Genomic DNA, 25120 nt, shown 5'->3' with positions numbered 1-25120 from the left:
ATTTTTCATAAGACTACTGGTTACTATAGCTGAATGTTTTCTCTCTATGACTTTAGTAATTTTGTGGCACCTGAAACATATTTACATAGTAGGTATAAATAAGTTCCTGAAGGTACAGGACTGAAAGCAAAGAAACATAAAAACAAACTTCCACAAATGTAATTATTTCATCTAAATTCATCATTATTATCATCCGCGCAACGCAGTCGACTGCTGGACATAAATTATAAAATAAAAGACAATAATTTAATTGTTTAGGGATAATTACGAACGTTCGGGATTACCCCACTCAAATCGTCCGTCATTACCCAACAGACACAGTAACACAAAACTATATATTTTTTTAAAGTTAGAATTGCGTGATACACGTGGCAAGTCCTTAAAAACGTTCTTGAATTAGACGTTAATTTATAAAAAAATACCGAATTTTTATGTCACACCAAAAATATTTTACATTTATTCAATTTTAATCGAAAATTATATGAAATTGTCGAAAAAACAAAAAGGTAACATACCTTGTACACCGAGTGCGTTGTTGCTTTGCCACTCTTTGTTCGGCACTACGTTCGGGGTAGACTCACCATTTCATCACTTGGAATATCTTCTACCCTTTTCTAACATAGCCACACGAACGTTCCCGCGATTACCCCGCGTCCGTGATTACCCCACTCTCCCCTACTATTTAAAATAACACCAGTTGTGATTGATTATTATTTTTCTTACATTATCTACAAAAAGCATATGGTTAACATTTCGACAGCAAAAAAATACACATATTAATGTAGTAAGAACAAATTGATCTTAAAATGTTTCTTGGAACTAGAGTTAACACTTGCATTGTATAATTTTATCGTATATGCAAGAATATATGTAAATTAAAGTATTTCTTTCTGAAGGTGGAAAATTTTAGTATATTTTTACTAAACTTGCAGAGAGAGCCTCTTAAATCGATTGAATCGAAATTTAGTTGTCATTTTTGTTTATTTTTACTTATTTTCCAATTATCACTTAACTTGATGGATTTTTAACTTTTAAGTACTTTGTGATAATGTTAACATTATAATGAATTGTAACATATATTTAAGACTTATTTATGATTATTATCTTTAGGTAAACGCTTACCAAACGTATGCTATATAATTATCACCACAAAATTATGTAACAAGAAAAAAATATTAAATGTTGAGTAATTTAGGTCGACGGTGATAGCCAAATTTATTTCGCATTCAAATTTTAATTAATTATTATTACGATATTTAATATAGGTACATATACCACATTCATGAGAATAATATTTTTTTTTATTCGAGATAATCGGTGGTATATTTTATAAGAAAGATACGGTAACTGATACTCCGGTTGATACCTCTATTTTCCATAACGATCAAACCAGTTCCACATAACTAGGGACAATCTATCGAATTCAATTCTAATCTGACGTCTGCCCATTATTATCAATTCGATAGATTAAAATGAATGTAATGCAATCGATCTGTATCGAAACCGGGTTCCCGGTAAAGTCTTCAGACACGTCTAAATTTATTTGAACTATCTTCGCACTCGGTGTTCTGACAATGAACTCCTATAGAGTAAACAATTGATCCATCAGCGCGACCTGGCGCTCGTCTCTCATCAAATCCCGTGGCGGATCGTAAATCGATATTTACCGGTTCGAAGTACAACACTACTTGTAGTAAGACGATTTTTACGACCGTTTCTGTAATTAGGAACGTTCTGAATTTGAAATTAACGACATTTGGGTGCTTGATTGGTGTTTTTTTTTAAAATAAAACTCAGTGATAAATAAATCGTTTTACTGTATAAAAATAAGTGTATGAGGTACATAAAGTTGTGATGTAACTATAGTAGTAGTGATTTGTCATAATTGTTTATGAGAACCGTCTTGTAGGATGAAAATGTTCCGATACAAGTTCGCCACGTTTGACGCATTTATATTCCTTGAAGTGATCGCTGAGGAAAATTCGCCCACTTAATATGCCGGAAAAAAGTAAACAATAAACAAATGCGAAAATAAATTATATTCACCATCAGCTACTCGATTTTGAAAACAATATAAACTCCCGGTTAGCTAAAAAAACAAATTTAATAATATTTGAGCCAAAAAAAATTGAGTTTCATTCAATTTATTGTTATTTTTTTTAAATCTTACTAGCTGACCTGGCAAACTTCGTATCGCTTTATTTTTTTTCTTAAATATAATAATTACATATATCAAAACAAAATATACCCTATCTTTCAAGTTAGATCAAACTGCACACGGTGTGCAAATTTGATTAAAATCCGTTAAGTAGTTTAAGAGTTCATCGCGGACAAACATTGTGACACGAGATTTATATATATTAAGATTGTTGGATGAAAATGTTCCGATACAAGTTCGCCACGTTTGACGTATTTATATTCCTTGAAGTGATCGCTGAGGAAAATTCGCCCACTTAATATGCCGGAAAAAAGTAAACAATAAACAAATGCGAAAATAAATTACATTCACCATCAGCTACTCGATTTTGAAAACAATATTAACTCGCGGTTAGCTAAAAAAACAAATTTAATAATATTTGAGACAAAAAAATTTGAGTTTCATTCAATTTATTGTTATTTTTTTTTTAATCTTCTATACAACCCTTTACGAGTTTAAAATGTGAGTTCTGAATTCTTAGTTTAAAAGTACACACTTTGGTAGTTAACTATTAGATATACCTATTACCAACTACGATTACTATGTTTTTGTGTTTACACATTTTTACTCGCTCAACATCATTGCTAAAATCACCTTTTTTTTTTAATTTGCACCTATTCATTTTTTGCGATTTCGTGGCCAAAGTATATTAACAACCTTTTTAAGAGTCTGATGTGGATCAGTCACATCTATTATCATAAGACTATTTTTGAATTTATATAATTAATAGTATGCTGTGGTCCGCACCCGGTTGTGCTCAACACAAAATTAGGTAATATTTTAATGTCACACTCATCATTATTATTGAAGACGCTATAGCCACGGGTATATCTCGGCCTTGTCAAGAATACTTCTCCAGCCCAATTAGTCTACGGCTTTCTCCATACAACTTATAGCTTTGATACTAATAGCTTTAGGTTTTATTCCACTTCACCCAATTACCCGAGCTTTGGTCTGCCGCTACTCCTTCGGTCTCCCAGCTTGCCATTTAGTCATTTAGGTTTCCTTAAAGCCTAAGCTAATATGCTTTATTTTGTCCAGGGCGTCTGGCAGCGCAGTAATCCTGGACCCTCGTATGGTTTGCAAAAAGAACCGACGCACACGTGGTCGTCTCGCACAGATCTGCCGGAACGAAACCGGTCTACTGAAGGAGATCAGCCGTGGAGTCACACTCGGGGCGACGGAGTGTGCTCATCAGTTCAGAAACCGCCGCTGGAATTGTACTACGCAGAGACGAAGCATGAGGAAGATACTCATGAGGGGTAAATATATAAATAACTATTTATTAATAAGTTGTACTTTTCCAAAAGGTTTATTGAGTTTGGACAAATTTGAAAATGTCTAGTTTAAATTTCAGGCAGTCCAACTGGGTCCGACTGGTTACCTCATCCTCTTATATTTTCCTGTAGAGGGTGAAGTAACCAGAGCTTCTAATAAATGCAGAAACACGCTTATAATGCTTCTGGTAATACAGGTATGGGCGTCGGTATCCGCTTACCATCAGGCGGACCGTACGACTGTTCGCTTCTTTTGTGGTATAAAAAAATTGTTACGATATTTAGAAAACAGACAACATTGATCTTACGTCCTTGGTAACGTGTTAAAATTGAGATGTTATCGAAAATTTGCCGGAAGAGTATTTGAGACACGTAGGAATACATTCGCATAATTATTCCATTAAGCTCCGTGACCTTGTCTTTGGTAAAAAAAGAAGTCTTTGACCCACAGTACAAGCTGTTACTTTAGATTATGATTCATCGGTAATAGAAGTTTTAGAGAAAATATGTTATGTCAGATTATACTCGTATATAATAAAATGTATCCCTTATTTACTCGCTTTTGTTGTACTTTATACTAAATTGTCATTAAATACCTAAAGTATAAATATTCAATATTAATGTTAATAAATAAATATTAATTTGAAATAAACAATATTTACTAATCTGCTAATTTTAATAAAAAAATAAGTTAAACGAAAAAAAAAATAGTTAATTAGAAAAAACATTTTTTACAATGTTTGTCTGTCTGTCTGTTTCTTCCGGCTAATCTCTGAAATGGCTGGACCAATTTTGACAGGACTTCTACTAGCAGATAACTGATGTAATAAGGAGTAACTTAGGCTATTTATATTTTAGAAATTTATTTATTTAAAATTCCACGCGTATGAAGTCGCGGGCACAGCTAGTATATTATAATGAAATGGCCAAAGGCTATTATCGTTTCTTCATCTCAAGTTCATAATCTTAAAAGGTTAGTTAGATCTGTTTATATTTGCTTACAAACGAAAACAAACCAACTTCAATTACATCGACATGTAATACAACGTAGGCAGACACACACATGTCAAGTAAATACGCATTATTAGAGCTAACTCAAAAAGCTTTTATCAAATCTCGATCAATTTTAAATGTATGCACATGACAAGCACATTGATTAAAAAAAAGAATTATCAAAATCCGTATACCCAGTAAAAAGTTATGACGTAACACACACAAAAAATACAGTCGAATTGAGAACCATTTTCTTTTTTGAGGTCGGTTAAAATGTTGATTTAGTTCGATAGTCTATTTACCGGTATTCTGCGCAAAGTAAAAGTCTCTTTTTTGGGTTATAGTATTCGCATGTATAATAAAATTCCATAAACGATATTGAAATTGTCTGAGAATAAATTTAAAGTTTGTATTAAAAAGAAATTAATAGCTAAAGCTTATTAACGCGACTGAATTACATAGATAATAAAGATGTGTGGACTTAGTGACACTGTACTTAGTGTGCAGTCCTTGTGGGTCTCCCCACCATGCCCCGGAGAGCACATTAAGCCGTCGGTCCCGGTTGTTATCATGTACACCTGATAACGATCGTTACTATTAGTAGAGACCTTCGCCAACCCACATTGGAGCAGCGGCTTTGATCTTTCTCCTACGTGGGGAACGAGGCCTAAGCCCAACAGTGGGATGTTACAGACTGAAGCGTTACCAGCGAAGCTTATTGCCGGTTTGTCCCTGCAGAATATGCGTCCCGAAACAGTAGTAGCATTTAAGCTACACATTTAAAAATAATTAATTTGTAAAATGACGATTCGAAAGTGCTTTAGAAGCCTTTTTTGAAATAATGAAGATAATAAATAATGAAGACAATAATTTAAGAATAAATGAAGATAATTTGGATTTTGATGAAAGTAAAAGTTTCAATCTTTACCCTTATATTGTAAAATTACTATAAATCGTTTGATAAAGCAAGTATTCTAAAAAAATATTGACAATTTGTATTATTCATAATTTTAAATAAGTAATAAATAAATCAGAACTTTGCATAAAATTTAATTTTTCGTATGTTACACCTACAGTTTCAAGGTATTTGAAAATAATATTGTATTTAATCATTCTAAAATGTATCTTCTTTTTTGTGTATGCAATAAAGTTTAATAAATAAATAAATAGTTTTAAAAATACAAATCCTGAGATGAGTTAAAATATAATCTACCTATAGAAAAGTGAAACTGAGTTTTCGTCTTTAATAATTAATAATATAATAATAATAATAATTACTAATATTGTGCGCGCATGCTAAAATTTTTGCGTGTTATTGTGGTTTTTATTTTTATTTACAGACTGACAATTGGCATTTGCATAGGTAACACCAAAATTTATTGATTTTGCACGTCTCGTTCATTTTTGCAAGTTTATTTTATAATTATATAACACTAATAAAAATTAAATCACACACTTTTAAAGATGTATTTCTTGATAATAAATATTTTTTATTGCATGACTTAGGATGTATGAATTTTTCAAAATAGTTAAAGACAAGGTGAGAAAAATTAACTTAATCCGTATTTGACATTCACACTGAGAGTAGGTCTTGTTTTCCTAAAAAGGAAATACTAATTATACACATATGTCTATGTATACATACTACCTATACATCAGTATACTACACAGTCTTAAATAGTTTTTCTTGATAGTATAGAATGAATATAAAATTTACTTTAATTTTTAGAAGATGCAAACAATATCTACTCACCGCCTTGTTCCAATCTGTATTTTACCTATTTAAAACGTTATAAAAAATAGTACATATGATCTGAAATGAACTTAGAACCTAATTTTTCTGGATTGTTTAAATTATTTTATTTAGTTAATCTATACATATAATAAAATGGTACGAAAGTCAAAACTGTACATTGAATATTTTTTTAAAAGAATACTTGGGGTGTGATCTAAAATCGATACCGAAGCCAAAAATATGGTTTTTAGAATTTTTGTCTGTTTGTCTGTATGTATGTCCGTGATAAACTCAAAAAGTACTGCATGGATTTACTTCAAATTTGGCACGAATATTATTAAGAAGTCGGGTCAACATTTAGGCTACATAATATCACGCTATCACCTACGGGGGACGAGCAGTGAACCTTTATTTCTTCAACGCATTCTGTAACAACGCGTAATCTAACGACGCATATTTGAATGTTGTTGTTATTATGTTAATAATAATCATGCTATAAACCTAGCTTCACACTATAAATAAAGACATTCTGTAGTATATTTAGTATCAGCATTGCACCCGTGCGAAGCCGGGGTGGGTCGCTAGTACTTACATAAAAATATAAATATCATATAATTAAAATTAATTAATCAAAAAAAACTTACTCGATTGCATTATTATTAAAAAAAAAAAAATTATATAATATAAACATAATTATATATATATATACCGATCGCAGTAATGATCGCTATTAAAATCGTGATTGCCAATGTAAAATTGAAACAAACAGAAATTAACTTGTTTAGGTAACGTCAGACCGGGTTCGCTACCTGCCAGCTTTATTAGTCGACGGATAAAAGAATGCAAGATGTGTTAAATCGCACAGATAGCTATTAGTGCCTAATTCGATTAGGCTAAAAGAGTTGATTTTTATGCGACCGCTCATTAATCCTAAACTTACTCGTTGTAGAGATACGTTAATACAATGGATGATATTACTTCGAATCGTAAAAAAAATAATACCACAAAAAAATATCAATTTAATATTTCATTAGGGACGATATTCCTAAAAAAATACAATAAAACTTTATGTGTTTGACTTAAAATACTCTAAAAGATCGTATCGCATTCGAATGAGTTAAATTCTTGCATAAAAGCGCTCTGAATTTGTCAAAAGCGTAATATATGTTGTCGATATATTGTTTTGCTTAAATTAACATCACTATGGTCCTAAACGCTGACCATTAGTTGTCGTCGTTGCATTTATTTGGTATTCATTAGTGTAAATTAAGCGGTATATGTCAGAAATTCGCCTGCATATTGAAAATATTCGTAAACCCTCACCTTACCGAGTTCTTAGGACGTTTTGTGTTATCGCCACTTTATCGTTATTTTATTTTTGTTTAAAAGAAAAAATAGAAACAAATTATACTCGTCTATATATTGTTCGAATATAAAATACGACTTTATTTAAATGTCACCGCTTCTTTTTTTGAGGCTTTTTGGGACATTGGGATCTGTTTTGCTAATGTAAGGTACATAATTAACTGTTTTATTGCTCGGAAAGATAGCTTAATTTGATCCTTTTATTTCTGAATTACGACATATTTGGTTAAAAGATACGGACACAGTAGGTAAAATAACACGATATATAAATCAAAACATCTTTTTTCTCTTCTTATTCTATTTCTTCAACCCCCGACGGTCATCCAATATCGAACGTAACATTTCTGAGGGGTTCTATAAAAGTGAAAGTCATATTACGTAATAATTGTGTTTGCTCGCAAACGAAAAAAAAACCGACTTCAATTACATCGACCAGTAATACAACGTAGATCGACGAAAAAATAGTCAAGCAACTACGCGTTATCAAAGATTACTCAAAAAGTAGTTATCAGATCTCAATAAACTTTATATGTGACCACATGATAAACATCAGCTTTCGATTAAATTAAAAATTATCAAAATCGGTACACCCAGTAAAAAGTTATTACGGATTTTCGAGAGTTTCCCTCGATTCCTCTGGGATCCTATCATCAGATCCTAGTTTCCTTATCACGGTAACCAAACTAGGGATATCCCCTTTCCAACAAAAAAAGAATTATCAAAATCGGTACATCCAGTAGAAAGTTATGCGGTATAATACAACGTAGGTCGACGAAAAAAGCGTCAAGTAAAAACACATTATTAGATATAACTCGAAAAGTAGTTGTTAGATCTCAAATAAATTTAAATGGGACCAATTGGCACACACCACCTTTCGATTAAAGTAAAATTTGTTGAAATCGGTCCACACGGGCAAAAGTTCTGATGTAACATACATAAAAAAAAAAAAAAAAATACAGTCGAATTGAGAACCTCCTCCTTTTTTGGAAGTCGGTTAAAAAGCTAACGGCTTTCCTTACCTTATAATATCCTTAGACATCATTTCACCTGGTTAGGGGTTTGCCAAGTCGGCACTTTCAAATGTAAATTTGTCATAACATCACCTTGTTCGTCATAGGAACACGGAATTCTTCAACCCTTCACCTTCGAACAATATACCTAGATATGTCAGTTAGTTGGAAATAATCAGCAAACTAGCAGGTGTTCATAAATGTCATACAAAACGAGTCCCAAACAATTAGTTGACTTCAAAAGGTGGAAAGCAAAACCTTAACATACTCTTGTAAAAGAAAAATTTTGCTATTACGATTTTACACTATACTAGTGGTCGCCCAGTGGTCTAAATTCGACCATAATTAATTTAAATTGTAAGTTTGAATGTTAATGTTCTGTTGTCAAAGAAAATACTTCTATAATAATAAACAAAAGAGTGCGTGTGTGTGTCAAATATATGGTTTTATGTGTAATGTTTTTTATTATTATTATTGATTTGATGTTCTTTATGCATATTTAAAAAAAGTATTAACATTATGCCCTTCTTCTCTATATAAACGAAAAGTTTCCGAAATGTCATAATCCTCCGTTCACGCAATTTTCTTAAAAAGGGGTACAAAGTTTTTGCTTCCCCTATCAATATATAAATACTAAGCTGTGTACACTTAATGTATGTAACATGTGCGTACTTGGGTAAATCTTGCTGTTTTAAAGGTTAAGGAAAATACGAACGCAATATTGACAAGTTTTGGTATTTAAAGAGCTTATAATAAACAAATAAGTTTATAAATCAATCGCTTCTCAACACGGAATTGCGTATCAATCAATTAAATATTCCTATTTAATCATATCAATAAATCGCTCAGGGAATATGAATTACCAATCATTGATCGTTAATACTAATGAAATATTTATGAATAAGACGATATATTTAAAAGAGTTATATGGCAATTATTTCTTTGTAAATAATACGAGCTATAGTAAATCGTTTTTGTACTGTTTAAAGTAGTAAGAAAATAAAATCTTCTGTAAGTGTATTTTAGTTATATTAACTAAAAAAGTAAGCAATTGACAAATTTAAATTACACAATTTATGCATATACTCGTACATATGGACGTTTCTTAAATGCGAAGTTAGGCTTACGACGTAACGCGGAAAAAAACACGTAGAAAGACAGACAGAATTTCTACGATTAAACTTAATTTTTTTAATATTACATGAGGTGAGTCATCAGATCAGTGGCCTAAAAATATTATAGGTGTATAATTAATTTTTCGTAACAGTTTGTGTGTGTGTGTGTGTGTGTGCGTTCTGTTTACGTGCGTTCATGTGTGCATGCGTGTGTATGTGTATAAGTTTAGACGTATGCTGATTAGTTTTTATCATACACAGGTTTATTGCACAGATTATATCATATTCAAAGGCACCCACTAGTATTGACTTATGTTGACTTATGTATCGGGAATTTGGAAAAACACATGATTACATAAGCCTAAAAATACCCGGACCACGCCAAACATCTAATTCGCTTCTGCCTGTAATTTCCCACTGCTGGGCATATGCCCAGAGGCCTAGAGGCCTCTTTCCCTTTGTAGAAGAAGGATCAGAGCTTAATCCACCATGCTGCTTTACTGCTGGTTGGCGGATAACATCCAAAAATCACCAGCGTGACCGCCACCTCAATAGCCTATATAACCTAATAATAACCTTTTCAGTCTGTGACCATTTGTGATCGCCAACCCGTGGTCAAGAAGTTATTTTTTTTTCAACCTTATCTACAAAATAATTGGGCACGTCACGGCTAAAATGACGTTCGATTACATTATCAGCTACGGACCTCATCCTAATCCCGCATTGGGAAAGAGATAAAAATGATTCAACGACTTTATCAATGATTTAATTAATTATTTGATTGGACGTTTAATCTAAAATCATCGTTTGAAATAAATAAGACTTATTTAAATAATAAATGAAACATTTGCTATCGCAGTAGGTATACAATCTGTGTTTCCGGATCTTTAAGTCGCGAGTGAATAGGTTACTTCTAGGTAAGGGTGCTCCATCTTTGACCGCATTTTCACTTATCAACAGGTGAAATAGTGGTCAAACGTAAGCCTATCATTGTATAAAAAAAAAAAAACAAATATATTATTTTGCATAAATTCATATAATTAGCGTTTTTTTTAACGTATAAAAAACAAAGAAGATAAATAAGGGCATTATTAATATAATTTAAAATATTTTCTGTTTATTTGATTTGATATCGCTGATAGTTCTTTCCTTGCCCCGTCAATCCGCTGTATAGCAGTAAGTTGAATTTGTTCTCAACCATATAGAACAAAAGACTCTTTACAATGGGCCATTGACTTGCGGTTTCGGTTAGTTGATAACTTTATTAATTCAAATAAAATTTAATATATCTCTTTATTTAAAAAGTTGGTGCTTATTCCTTTGTGAATAAAATAAAGTGATTACTCTTTCAGTCTCTCGCTTTATTACTTTATTTGTTAAGAGAAAAGGAATAAATATGAAATGGCAAATTTAATATTATTATGATCAATATTGTTTTTATTAAAAATGTTTTAATAAACAATTCTTGTATTTGATGTTCAATAATACACGTTACTATGTTATTTGTGGGCTAAAGTTAGGCTACTAGTCATCTATAAAACCATATATAAATAGTTGTAAAACTAGCTTGCATCAGTCGACGGTAGAACAAATGTTTACTGTGCATAATTTATGACGGGATATGTAATTAATACCGATCGCTAAACAAAGATGGCAGTCGTGGGCGGTTAATACGGGGGAGCAAAGCAACAAATTAGGTTAAAAGCCTATAAATTGATGTGAACAGCTATGGGTGGCTCACACGGCATTGAATTAGTCCCGGATTTTTATCACTTGGTGACAAGAAAAAGTGATGCATACAGCGTGTTCCTCATTGACCTTACTTGAAAAATTGTTAAATATGACCTTAATTAAATATTTTAATGTTGAGAAATAATTTCACGTGATATTTACATATACTTATTATAATTATTAAACATTAATTTCGTAGTATTAATTAATTTAAAGTTTTAATTATGTAACGATAAGCGTCTTTTAAGAAACTATTAATCTTCGCATATTAAAAGTAAAAATGTAGGCAAATTGAAATAAAAGTTAGCCAAACAGCAAGCCATACTAGACTCGATATAATGTATCCCATATGTCCAATTGTTATTCGAATTTTATAAATATTAAAATTATTTCAATAAAAAATAAACTAATATACAAAATAATAAGCCCGCTGTATCACATTAGCCATGAGAAAAAAATAATCATCGTTAATTGGTCCCTTTCATTAGTAAGTCCCTGCATTCCTTGCTTCGTTGTTTTTTCGGTGTCAAATCTTTATCAATGAAAAAGGATTTCATTTTTATTTAAATTGCCTTATCGTACACCTATACTTACTGTCCGATGACCGGTGAGCGGCCGTGATATAACTCTTAATGAAGTTCCTGATGTATTTTGTTAAATATACTTTAAGTATTTTTAGTCATATGTGTTATATAAATTATGTGTCGTTACCGTAATTATTATTAGTATAGTGTTATAAGTACAGTGCTCTAATTAATATCTAGTTTAATTAATTCTCGTTCACTTCCTTAATAAGTTATTAAATTACTTTTTCTCATGGTAAAAATATTATAAAGACGATATCTAATCATAGTATGATAGACAGAGAAGATAATAAAAAGAGAAACGTTAATGTTTACACACAGATCTATAAACTTATGAAAATAGATAAACAAACCCTTAAAGCTCCCAATTTCAATGGTGCGGTGACATAAAAACTGATCATAACAAAACGAATACACCGTACCCGCAATCAAAGGCAGTCCCGTGATATCAAATCGTAAATACCTCGACACCTTATCTGGCTAGACCGACGACGGTACCAATTCCCACTTAAACAAAACAGCCTAATTAAGCTATAAACAAACCGAAAAACACGGACTCCGAAAATATTGGGGTCTCAAGCTGTATACTAATCTGAGAGAGCCATTAAGTGTCGACAGGTCGCCGAGAGGAGTCAGCGGGGACTCGTAAAGATTACCACAAGATAACCCGACTACTGCAGCATTCGGACCTCACACGTACCCGAATATCCTCACATAAATACCCGGCGATGGCTTCATATCGACAAAAAACTCGGCGATAAATTTGGCGCCCCTAACACGTAAATGTTCTTAATTATAATGTAATATCCGGGAAGTATTTTCTTTATATCTAATCTGTTCACTCTTATGGTCGCTCCCATCCAGCCTCCACGCGGATAACGGTCGTAATTTCGACGATATCGATTATCGTTTTGGGTTCAACCACTTACAATACTTAAAATTTAAGTACATCTTAATACGTTTCCAGATATGCTAATGGCAATAATCGAACTGGAGCTCGATACGTTAGGTGGCTTAAGGAATACGTTAAAATTACTAAGGCCGACCGTATAATTATTTTGTTGTGTAAAATGTTACGTGTACATTTTCAATTATGCGTAATGATGATTAATTTTTTAATATTTTCATTGGGTCGTATTATATAAGAGAATTTTTGAAACATCAAAAATTATTTATGTTACAATTTTAAATTTTTGATCTGTTTTGCCATCTCCTCATCAGCTCGTGTAAATTATTTAAAAGTCAATCATCAAGCTCGAGACGAAATCGACGATTCAAGCACAAAATTATCGGTAGATATCTCGCGACCATCTCGAAGAATACCCCTCAGCTTGTCTTTTCAAAGTCGAACGTCTCGTTCATCTTCGATTTAAATATATATATCTATCTCACTTGCAATGAAGTGCAGGGTTATTCCACTTTTATTTTTTCCTTTTCTCGACGACAGCCGTCTGTCCGTCACGAGTGACAGGCGCGCGCGAGCGGCCGACAATCCGCACTTGTCACTGTCGCCAGTTGCCGATGCCAAATTAAAGAAAATACCCTCACTACGCTAAAATAGGCTGCAAAACTACAATATTTTTTTTTTCTTTAAATGACATTTAAGGGAATACGGTACATACTTTGATTGCTGCGTAAAGCGTTATTAAGTTAATTGTTGTGGATACACATTACTGGTTATTTGCGGTTTTTGGGCTCGCGCTTAACATCGACAGGTGTACACTTGTCACTGACATTCTCATATCTTTCATAAAGACGACAACGATTACTACAAAAATATTTGAACTGCAAAAGTTATTTTTAATTATCTTTTAGATGTACGATAGTACACAGATTTATATATGTTATCGTTTTCGATTTCCCCTAAAAAGTAGTGTACAGCGATAATTAGGCGTTAACTATGAGAACAAAAGTTAACTGCACGAATCACTTACAACGGAGATGTACCGTCGTTGTCGTTTCTCGTATTAATAGCTAATTATTCCCATTAAACGGGCATAATCCATTCAAATTAACCATCGGACGTACTTTGAATAAAGTATTCGCGTTTTGTGCGCGGCTGAATGACGCTCGGCCCCTTCCGGTGGGTGGTTGCTGTCACAACACGCAATGCGCGTCGTGGACGCACCGCACCGCATAATGAGACGTTTACTCGCATTAGCTAAAGAAATTGACAAGTGAACAATAGTGGGTCGAGGGGAAAAAGGAACGCGAAAACTGCAGAAAGAGCCGGACAGTGTCGTATCGTATTACCTGACGTAAAATATCTGGGGGAAAGGAATGAGAAACGATCGTTCAATTTAAATACGGGTACGAGACGGGAGCGTTCGCGTGCGTTCAGTAGCGTGAGAATGCGCTTTATTCGGGCGGCGACAGCGGGCCCCGCGTCGGCTGGGCCTCGGCGGGACGTCGATAAATCAGGTGCACGGTCGTTGTGACCGCGCGACGCTCGTATATTGGCCAAAGGGCCCACAATGGCCCCGTGCTGTCAGCTTGACACTGACGCAATTGCTCGCATGCGCCGTCCGCTGTCCAGAGTCACTGACAGCCGCGACAGCGTTACGAGCCGCGTCCACCCCCACTCACCCTGCGCGTATTTATTGCGCTAAATATTTGAATTAATCAGATGAGATAAAATGTTCGCGTTCGTTTAAGCATTCCGATGCGGTCGCGTTGACAACTCGATGTATTGTCCTTGTATTTGTGATCCGCTTTTTAGTTGCTATCATTCCTCTTTTTATCTTGCTGCGTAATTGCATTCTAAAGATTTTCTCTATAAACTTACATATAAATACTTGTCTAAACGTGTTAAATTATAAAATAAAAAATCAAGTTAAAATGTAATACTGTCAAAACCCGTTTTTTTACTTGCATATTAATTATAAAAAATATGTGCTTGCTACTAGGGTAATAAAGAGAGCAGGATCGTTTTATGAGCGGGTCACGGTGCAAGAGCGGTGGTAAGGTGGTGTACATGTTTATGACAGCGGGTTCGCATGACATACGATACTTGACAGCTCGGCTAGGAAACATCACATCCCATGTTTCACTCAAGTCCTAAAGGCACAGGGTTGAAGGCGTTACGTGCAAGAATTCGCTTTGAGACATTTGTTTAAGATGTTTTATGCGAATTTTGTTAACTGTTTACGTTCTAGTTTGGATATTACTTATATTCAACAACCGCTCTGGTGTAGTGGTGCGAGTAAGCCTAAAATACCGACGCTTTGAGGGTTCGATTCCCGCTCGGGATGGATATTTGTAAGTGTACAAATATTTCTTTGCGGTTTGGATGTCTGTCTTTGTGAGTCTCCATATCGTGCCTCGGAAAGAACGCTAAGCTGTCGATCCCAGTTGTTATCATAAAAGCCTGATAGCGATCGTTACTTATAGTAGGGAACATATCCGCCAACCCACAGTGGAGCAGCGTGATGGATGGAGAAGGAGGCCTATGTCGTTATTGTTATATTTTATAAAACAAAATAAGCTATTTTACAGTTATAAGCCAGCATATGTGTTTATAATATTTGATGAAAGTCGTTTTAACTATTATTTTCAAAAATGGCGAATGCAAAAAGCAACCATTTCAAGTCTAGATCATAAATCGCTTATATGACTTCGCTAGTTCAATTTTTTAATACTTACCTACACTGTTAAAAATTTCTTTGGTAAACTTACTAAAAATGTGTGGGAAGTTTTAACGCAAAACAATTTAGTAAATTTACTAAACAGAATGCTTCAACTCAATTTGAGAAAATTACAAAATGTTTTTGGAAATTTACCAAGCAGTTCCAGAAGATTTAAATAGTAATTTTATCATACAGTTTTGTAATTTTACTCAAGAATGTATCATGAAAATGCTTAGTAAATTTACTATGCTATTTTGTAACTATACTACTTAATTCACTTGAATTGAGTTTGATAAAATTGCAAAATATTTTTGGAGATTTACCAAGCGGTTACAGAAAATTTGATTAGTAATTTTACTATACAGTTTTGTAATTTTATTCAATTGATCATAAAAATGTTTAGTAAATTTACTACGCAGTTTCGTAACTACACCAACCAATTCATTTGAATTGGGTTTGATAAAATTACAAAATATTTTTGGAAATTTGCCAAGCAGTTACAGAAAATTTGATTAGTAATTTTACTATACAATTTTGTAATTTTAATCAATAATTGATCATAAAAATGTTTAGTAAATTTACTATGCTGTTTTGTAACTATACTACTTAATTAACTTGAATTGAGTTTGATAAAATTACAAAATATTTTCGGAAATTTACCAAGCAGTTACAGAAAATTTGATTGGTAATTTTACTATACAGTTTTGTAATTTTAATCAATAATTGATCAAAATGTTTAGTAAATTTACTATGTAGCTTTCTTATTGTACTGTACAATTGATTTCAATTGAGATTTTTAAAACTAGAGACATCTGATGTTATTTTACCAACTTATTATTGTTGCTGTTATTTTATTTTTGATACTTCCTAATATCCTGGAAGTCGTTAATTTAAATAATTTAAACGTTAAAAATATAGGACTTAATTGATTAATTTAAAATTAAAATATAAATAAAAATTATTACATATTGTTTACGTTAATAAAACCATTTATTGAGGAAATAAAATAGTAATACTAATAGCAGCATAAAATAATATTGATACTTTACAAATTCATTATTGTTGAAATTCATAAAATAATATTTAAGTACTTATGTTATACATATAAGAAATAAAATAACTTAAGCGCCTATATATCAAACAAAATTTATGTTTCGCGTATTATATGTGCTTCTAGATATTCATTTTGTATTTAGGTTCTTAAGGATTCGTGGTTTTCTTTTTTAGAACTTGCAATTGTTTTTATTTTTAAAATAAATAAACTGTATGAGACTACATAAACTAAACAAAATTTTGTTTTATTATCTAATTATATAGTAGGTGCCTGGATGAGCGAGGTTTGCTCGATATGTTAGATAAAGATAAAAAATTAAAAGTAATCTGACTGGACACATCTGAACTCGAACCTGGGTCATCTAAATTCTGGATAGCCCGATTTCCCACCTGAGCAATTATAACCTTATAAGGAATGGCGAAATTTACATTAGTATTGTAATAATATTGTAGGTAGCAGTTTTTCATTGCAAGAAAACAATGATAAAACGACATTTTCTAAACATGAATCCTAGCTAGCTAGTTGGAGCCGTTAGCCAAGAATGAGATTATATATATACAAAAATTGCTCGTTTAAAGATATTATTCTCTCGTTTAAAGGATTTATTTTGTATATATTTTTTAATCATTCATTAATACATTGTATCGGATGTTATTTGTTAAAACACGTATAAAATATAGTTACTGCCGACACCACGAATACCAACTTGCTTATTTCTTCACAATCCCGCTGGAATAATTTTATTCTTCTGCGATATATCTAAATTACATTGCAAATACATATAATTAATCCGGGCTAGCGAATCAGTTTCTAAATGTAATAATTATTATCTAATACTGTATTTAATACTGGATTAATTATTTTATACGGGAAATATTGTGTTATTCATGTACCGTGTCATATTTTTGTGTACAGTACACAATAAATAACACAATATTTCTTCATAAAGCTTTGAATTTTTTATAATACAATTATTGAATAAGTTTTTGTTTATTTCATTAAATAATAATAAAATAAAATAATTCGAAATAAAATAAAATAAAAAAAATCTTTGCTTTTGATTAGGATTCGAACCTGGCTTTCCCTGACGCTAGGCAAAAAAGTGCAACTCATGCTACCGACTTATATTGAACATCAATGATCACGGTTTCAATAAAAACCTTGCTTGAGACTTGAATTCGTACAAAAAAATAATAATATTTCCACGATCATGTTGAGTTTAATAATTTAACTGATTTATTCGAAATAATTAAAATTATTTGTAAACATAAAAAAATCATGGATTACATATTTTTTTAGTTAAATGAAAAAAGTGAGTGTTTAAGAAAGAAATAACAGATCAAATGATTTTACCGATGATTTTTTTTTTATGCATACTAAGAACTTTTAGCCCATAAAACCGTCAGGGAATATTTAATATTTTAAATGATAGTTTATACATAATTATTCTCCTTATATTAGAACTTTAACTGAGAAAAAAAATCATTACTTTTAACTGCAAGAAAAAAATTAAATACATATATTAAGATTGAATGGAAAAAAATTAAGTATTCGATAATTCATTTTCTAACCAGCTAATTCACCAACATTTTCTAACTTTATAACTTGTTAAAAAAAAAATTCGAAAAGAGGATGACCCTGAAGGCCATCCTTGCAACTTCCCGCTATCTACACTCGAAGCGCGCCGAAGTAAGTTCAGGAGTGCTTTGTTGAGCTCTGCGAGCTCATCAACACTTCAACATTAATGATTTTTGAGCTCTTCGAGCTCAAAAATTTTTTTTAGAACTTTTGCAACAACGACCCGAGTAGAAATTTTTTCGTCTTCCTAGTCAGGACCGGACCGTGCATGCCTGATCAGGACTAGATAAGGCATGTAACGCAGATGATGTACCTGGACCTGATCAGGAAAACCTGATCTGGACCTGATCAGGTTTTCCTGATCTCAGGTCATACCTGATCTGGACCTGATCAGGTTTCCCTGGTCAGGTCCAGATACATCATCTGCGTTACATGCCTTATCTAGTCCTGATCAGGCATGCACGGTCCGGTCCTTGGTTGCTTGATTCAAATCGAGTATGCCCAGTGCGGTCTTTTTACCGCGATGCTCGGCGACGACGAGTCCTGGAAGGCGATGGTCTCCTTCTGCGAGACAGTAATGTCCCAGAAGGAGAACGACGAGCGGATGAGAGAGGGGGCCGCCGACGAGGCCTCCGTCCGCAGGCGACGAACGGGGGTGCGTACGAGGCGCTACTTAATGCGTTTCCAGTAACGCCCCTGTGCCCATGTCGAGCCGGGATGGGAACCCGGTCCTGCTAGACATGGCGTCGTCGGGATTGTTCAGAGGTGAGCCGGACAGTCCCATGGAGAAGTCTGGTCTTTTCGCCGAGGCCAGCCTGTCGCTGGAGGGATCCTGTTGCCTGCAGATCCGGGACCCTCCAATTAAAGCGGCTGAAGGCTCCCGCAGGGGTTTTGGTCGGTAGTGCACCCCCAAATGCTAAACCGACATACGGTCTAGGAATGCCTACCCGGGCATCCTGGATATCACCCGTAAATGGGTTACCCTGCGATATCAAAAAAAAAAAAAAGTGCGGTCCTTTTAAATAAAACACGAATGTACAGTCTTGACAAAATTGTTTATTAAAAAACTTGGTTGTCTGCAAAGTTGGTTAACAGACGATAGTTAAACGTGACAACCGTCATAACAAAACATCTCCTCGGATGCATAGGCCGATCAGATAGATGCGGCACAAGCATACATATGAGCGTAACGAAGCCGGCGTTAATCGATTTATTAGACGTCACGTCAAAAAAAAAAAAAAAAAAGAAATGATATTATATTACTTAACATACTATGTATATTTAAAATAACATATTATATATATTTAAGTTAACATAACATAACAATACACTTTATTGTGCACTTAAACAGAAATAAAACTTATCCGATTGAAAAAAAAATTATTTCGATTTATTTTTTCAAATGTATTATTTATTTTTGTTTTAAATATCAATATCAATTATTTTTATGTTATAGTTAATAATAATAATAATGATTGTTATTAAATATTATGAATTAATTTTTCTTTTTGTTTGCTTGGCAAAATATTTTACACAGGAAAAAGAAAAAGATTTTAAAAATTAGGTATAAAAATTAGGTATAAAATAATAACATATAATTAAGAAATAATTAATTAGGTATCAATGATAGTAATCCTCCTGCACTATATAATGATTAACATACTTTTTATAGAAGTGAAAAAGTCGTATCTTTGAAAACTTTTTTTGAAGTTGCTCTAACTGCTACATATGACATCTCTTGATATATAAACACGAGTAATATTTCCCATATTACGGGTAAAAGTATTTTTTCCATCGAGAGAAAAGTATATACGTTTATTCTGGAAAAGAAAATTTATTACAATTATTTGTATGATTAATTAATTATTATGATTAGCATTTTATCAAATATGACAATTTCAATATTGTCAGATAGAGCAACTATATTAGATCTTTCATATATTTGTATATGAGAATATAGTTTATTAAAAACTTACCATTTTATTTTTATATTTTTGGCCTTTTAATTTTTCATTGAATTTATCAAAATAATATCTTCCATTGTTGATAGCGGAAATTCTAATTTTTGGACCACTGGATTTCCTTCAGGATCTGTTAATAAACTGAAATCTAACAGCTGAGTACTGTTATTTTTTTTATTTCAGATAGGATTTGGGAACGTCAGCAGATATGGCCTTTTAAATTTGCTAATTGTTTTGATAGACTGTTATAATTATGTTTGATACATTCCAGCAAAGAATCTGTTGAAAATAAATTATATATTATTTTTTTTTAACTAACACAATGATTTAAATTTCAAAATTGTGACACTGATGTTAATATAAATATTGATAGATAAATATTATCACGATTACAACACTCCACAATTTCAGAATGGAATCTATATTATGATTTTGTAAATAATTATAATAAGTATAGATATCCTAATAAATTAAAAACAATATATATTTTTTTCTTACCACTGGATACAGTATTTTTTGTTGATGATGATCTAGCTGCTAATATATTCATTTCAGCTTCTGTTTGAGATTTATGATGATGATGAAAAGGGATTATCAGCAATTGTTGCTAATGTATTGTCTTCATGTGCTATTTCCATATGCATATTTATGTCCTTCAAATTCGAGTTGATTTTTCTTATTTTTCTACGTTTAGTTGATGGTGATGATGAAGATGATCAAGGTAGTATGGTGTAGATTATGAACTAATTTTTTTCCTTTTTTTTGAGCCAACTATGTAGTTAGTACTGTCATTAATTCGTTTTTTTTAGTTTCATTATTTATTTTCGTAGGTTTACATAACAATGACGGTGGTGATGAAGATATCGAAGACACTATTGATGTAGATGACCATTCGAGACTATGTTTTTAGGCTTGTTTCTTCACAATTTTTTGGTTACATTTTTATGGCTTTTATTTCTTGGGTTCTAGTGGAATGAAAAAATTTGAAATAAAATTTCAGTATTATAACTTAATTGATAGTATAAAAATTAACGATTAAAAATAAATTTATATCAATTAATATATATGCCTTGTAAAAAAAAAAACATTAGTAAAAAATTATTAGAAATTAATCAACAATATTTACATTTTAAATAATAAATATTACCTGCAATTTCAGTGGGTTCGTCAGTTAACTCTAAAGCTATTTGGCTAAATATATTATCTATTTTTAATCAATCCTTTGCTAATGCTTTTAATTTGAAAGTTTTTTCAACAGCAGCCGCTTTTGCTTTAGCAGACTACTCATTATTGGTAGAGAAGAATAGGGGTTCTTTTTAATCTTATTAATTTTTCCTCTGCCTCTTCCATTGTTTCTGATAATATTAATTGTAATTATGAATTACTTTCTTATTATTATGACAATGAAATAGCAATTCATAAAAATCTATAATTTAAATAATAATTTACCTGCTGTGCCACTTATTTGAACATAAAACGTTGGCCATGTCGGTCAGACCCTTCACAATGTTTAACTATCGTTTGTAATAATTTACAATACTTAGTACTTTATAACAATGATTCAGGCTATTTACACCCGGTACCACGATATTCAATATATCAATTTCTTTATTGGACGAATCATTTAAAAATAAAACTAATGCATACATAAAAGCCATCTGAAAAAAACAGATTATTGAAATATAAAATTATTTTAAAAATAGTAAAGAATTGTAATGTAGTTTTTCAATGATTTTTACTAACCTTAAATGTTTTACGTAATTAAACATAAAAACGAAGCTTTACACACAACACAAATTTTTATCTAGCTAAATTAGTCCACAAGTTCGTATTTTGTACACAATACACACCGAGTGAACGTCTAGAGAGAAGTTTATAGTACACTTTTTTTTGTTTAACACAATATTATTATGGTTCAGTTTTTGTATTGAACTTATTTAACAAATAACTTTTAAGTTATATAAAAATATAATTATACACTGATATATACTATATTAGATATATTACACTATATTAGATATATTACACTATATTAGACACAAAGATTAATACACTGAAACACTGATGTGAGTGATGTGCGTCTTAACGAAGAACACTGTGAACAAGATTCGACATGTTGCTTCGTGACGTCACGCGTTGTCGCTTATTATTTCGTTCCATAATATTATGTTGTATTTATATTAATATTTTCGTTAATTTTTATTTATTGTATATAATTCAATACAAGATTATATTATGTTATATTCGTTATTATATTCATGTTATTTAATAGAAATTAAAGGCAGTTTTTTATATATAATATACTCAATTGACTGGAAGTGAAGTGACCTATGAATAACAAATTAACAAACAACTAAAGACTATCAAATTGTGCTTGTAAATCTTGTAATACAATAAATGAATAAATTGATCATAATTATGATAAAAATAACTTTACGTCATGTAATTATTGTTTCTATAAATTTAATGAAAAACGGAAATAAAAATAGTATCTAATTAAGTCGAAATCTTGGAATTGAATTTCAAATCAAGAGTAAAGAAAAATAACTCTGTTCATTGATTTATTTATTTTTTGACGGCTATCTTAAAATTTAACTATGCACGCGTTAGTGAAATTTAATAAAGTCTAAATAACAGATTAGTATATATGTAGCTAGGTCTAAATCAGGCTAATCAGGCAGGGTTTATATCAAGAGTTATGGAGCAAAAATACTTGGAAAATCACATACCTACCTACTTATTTATCTAACAAATTTAGAATACAGAACAAACACACAGTTTTTTTCTGTATTCTGAGTTAACAAATTAGGTACGAAATTGGGTATGCAAATGAAACAAGTAAAATTATTGGTTAAAGTAACAAAACAAGTAATAAACGAATAAATAATTAATATTTTTAATCTAAAAATATTTCATTAAATCGATGGAAATTTCTTCTGATTATTATTTAAAATCGAATTTGGTATTATCTAATCTCTGAAACGGCTGGACAGATTTTGACGGGACTTTCAAAGGCAGATAGTTGATGTAACAAGGAAGTAACTTAGGCTACTTTTATATGACATGGCCCATTTTTGTATGGGCGTTCGAACTTAGTGTAATCGATGACGTTTGGTGTTTTAAACTCGTGATAATAGGCACATTAAAATTTTATAATCATCAAACTCACAGAACTTGTCATTACAATAGGATAAACGTTAACATGTAAGAATATAGGTTATGATTTAAAAAACTAGGCGCTTTCAAACAGTGAACAGTTTCGAATTATTATAGACTACAGTAAACTGTTATAGTTAATAATAGGCATTTAAACAAGGTAAAGGCCACCTACTCATCGGTCGTATCCCTTTTATTGCAAAGGGAAAGGAAACAAAATAAAAAAAAAAAGAGTAAAAATTAATATTTAGGTCATATTTTACTTAAACGGCCTCTAATTTATGGGGTGAAATGGAGGTCAGGGGGTAAAGGGTAGTGGGGAGGGTGGGTTTTTTACCCCCCCGTAGTGTGCTTTTCGCGTAAACCGGGTTAGGGTTATTTTTTTTTTATTTGTAACGAAATTATGTCGATAAACGGTGTAATTTTAAACTTTTAAAGTTAGATAGGTTAGGGTTATTTTTTTTTATTTGTAATGAAATTATGTCGATAAACGGTGTAACTTTGAAGTTAAATAAGTTAGGATTTTTTTTAACGAAATTTTTTTTTTTTTGTCTATTTGTCAGTCGTTAAACGTTAGTTCGTATCGTTTGTTGATCTTGCAATCGAGACGTAAATTTGTTCGAAAATAAAGTTGGTGAATGGAGCATATGAGTGCACTTCCCGCAGCACCGGAGTTAAGGTGGAGTCAGACGCGAAGCTCTAAGGTATTGTAATATCTCTGAATCACGTAAAGTTAACCTCAAAACTTCAAACACGATATCTTCGTAACCAAAGGGTTTACGCGAAAAGCACACTACGAGGGGGTAAAAAAACCCACCCTCCTCCCTCCCTTCACCCCCTCTCCCCCCAGGACCCCATAAATTTGAGGCCGATTATGTGAAGTATTACCAATATTTATTTAATTTTTAATTTTCTTGAATTGCTATAAGTACGTGGTCTAAAAATCCTACTGGAGCTTGAATATTGTTTTAGTGCCTTGTCCAACCAATTTACCAGACTACAGTCATTACATGACAACAACAACCAACAGTTCTGTTTGCTAAAAGGGAATAACAATAATAGCCTAAAATAGCTTCCAGAACAGAATCACTATTATGTTCAGTGTCAAATAAAACATAGGCAAAAGCACGGGTCCATAATATTAGTGAATAATCGCAAAAACAAACACAGTAGGTACAACGAACGCAAGCGTAGCGAAGAAACGAACGGCATTCCAATCAAATAACAATAATTATTAATTAAACAATATCGTACTCGCAACATTGCCGGTGACTATGACACTTGACACAGTATCAAGCACCTAAACACATTTCATTTTATGTATTATGAAGAATGTGGGAGTAAAATTAAATAATACTCATATTAATATTGTTATTTTAATACATTGTTTATTTTTTCATTTATTGGATGAAAAAATATCAATAAAGACAGTTTCGATATTAATAAAATGATCCTAATAAAAGCATTTGTTATCAAAAAACGTGTCTACATTAGTAATACGCAAGAGTGAGGAACGTCCATTATTTTAAATAAATTTAATCTTTTCGCACAGAATGGCGGAAGTTGACGAATTCATCTTGTATTGCTTATTTTTTTGAAATAAAAACTGACAAGTTCAGAGAGGTTAAAAACTACGTCATAATTCATCTTTTTTTTTTTAATACTTAGTAAATATTTATATGTATGTGTACGTGGGATGTACTTTTTTGGCCATGTCCTAAATACGAATAACTACGAA

General features: G+C 31.9%; 1 protein-coding gene and 1 long non-coding RNA gene across 2 annotated transcripts in view; one reads left to right on the top strand and one right to left on the bottom strand.

Annotated features, from left to right (window-relative positions):
- Positions 1-25120, top strand: part of LOC123669325 (protein Wnt-6) — a 60627-nt gene that overhangs the window by 23093 nt on the left and 12414 nt on the right. Inside the window, exon 2 of the mRNA XM_045602934.1 lies at positions 3239-3459. Within this exon, the coding sequence (XP_045458890.1) occupies positions 3239-3459 (221 nt within the window). The remainder of the gene's footprint in view (positions 1-3238; positions 3460-25120) is intronic.
- Positions 19839-22043, bottom strand: LOC123669326. Its single transcript, XR_006745737.1, has 6 exons — positions 21970-22043; positions 21676-21884; positions 21374-21581; positions 20725-21191; positions 20242-20505; positions 19839-20085 (listed from the first exon to the last, which is right to left on the bottom strand). It is a non-coding gene; the product is annotated as an uncharacterized LOC123669326 (long non-coding RNA).

The sequence above is a fragment of the Melitaea cinxia genome, chromosome 3, assembly GCF_905220565.1.
Source record: "Melitaea cinxia chromosome 3, ilMelCinx1.1, whole genome shotgun sequence".
In the NCBI taxonomy this organism is placed as follows: Eukaryota; Metazoa; Arthropoda; class Insecta; order Lepidoptera; family Nymphalidae; genus Melitaea; species Melitaea cinxia.
The sequence above is the reverse complement of the archived record's forward strand: the minus strand, read 5'-3'. Positions and strand labels throughout refer to the sequence as shown.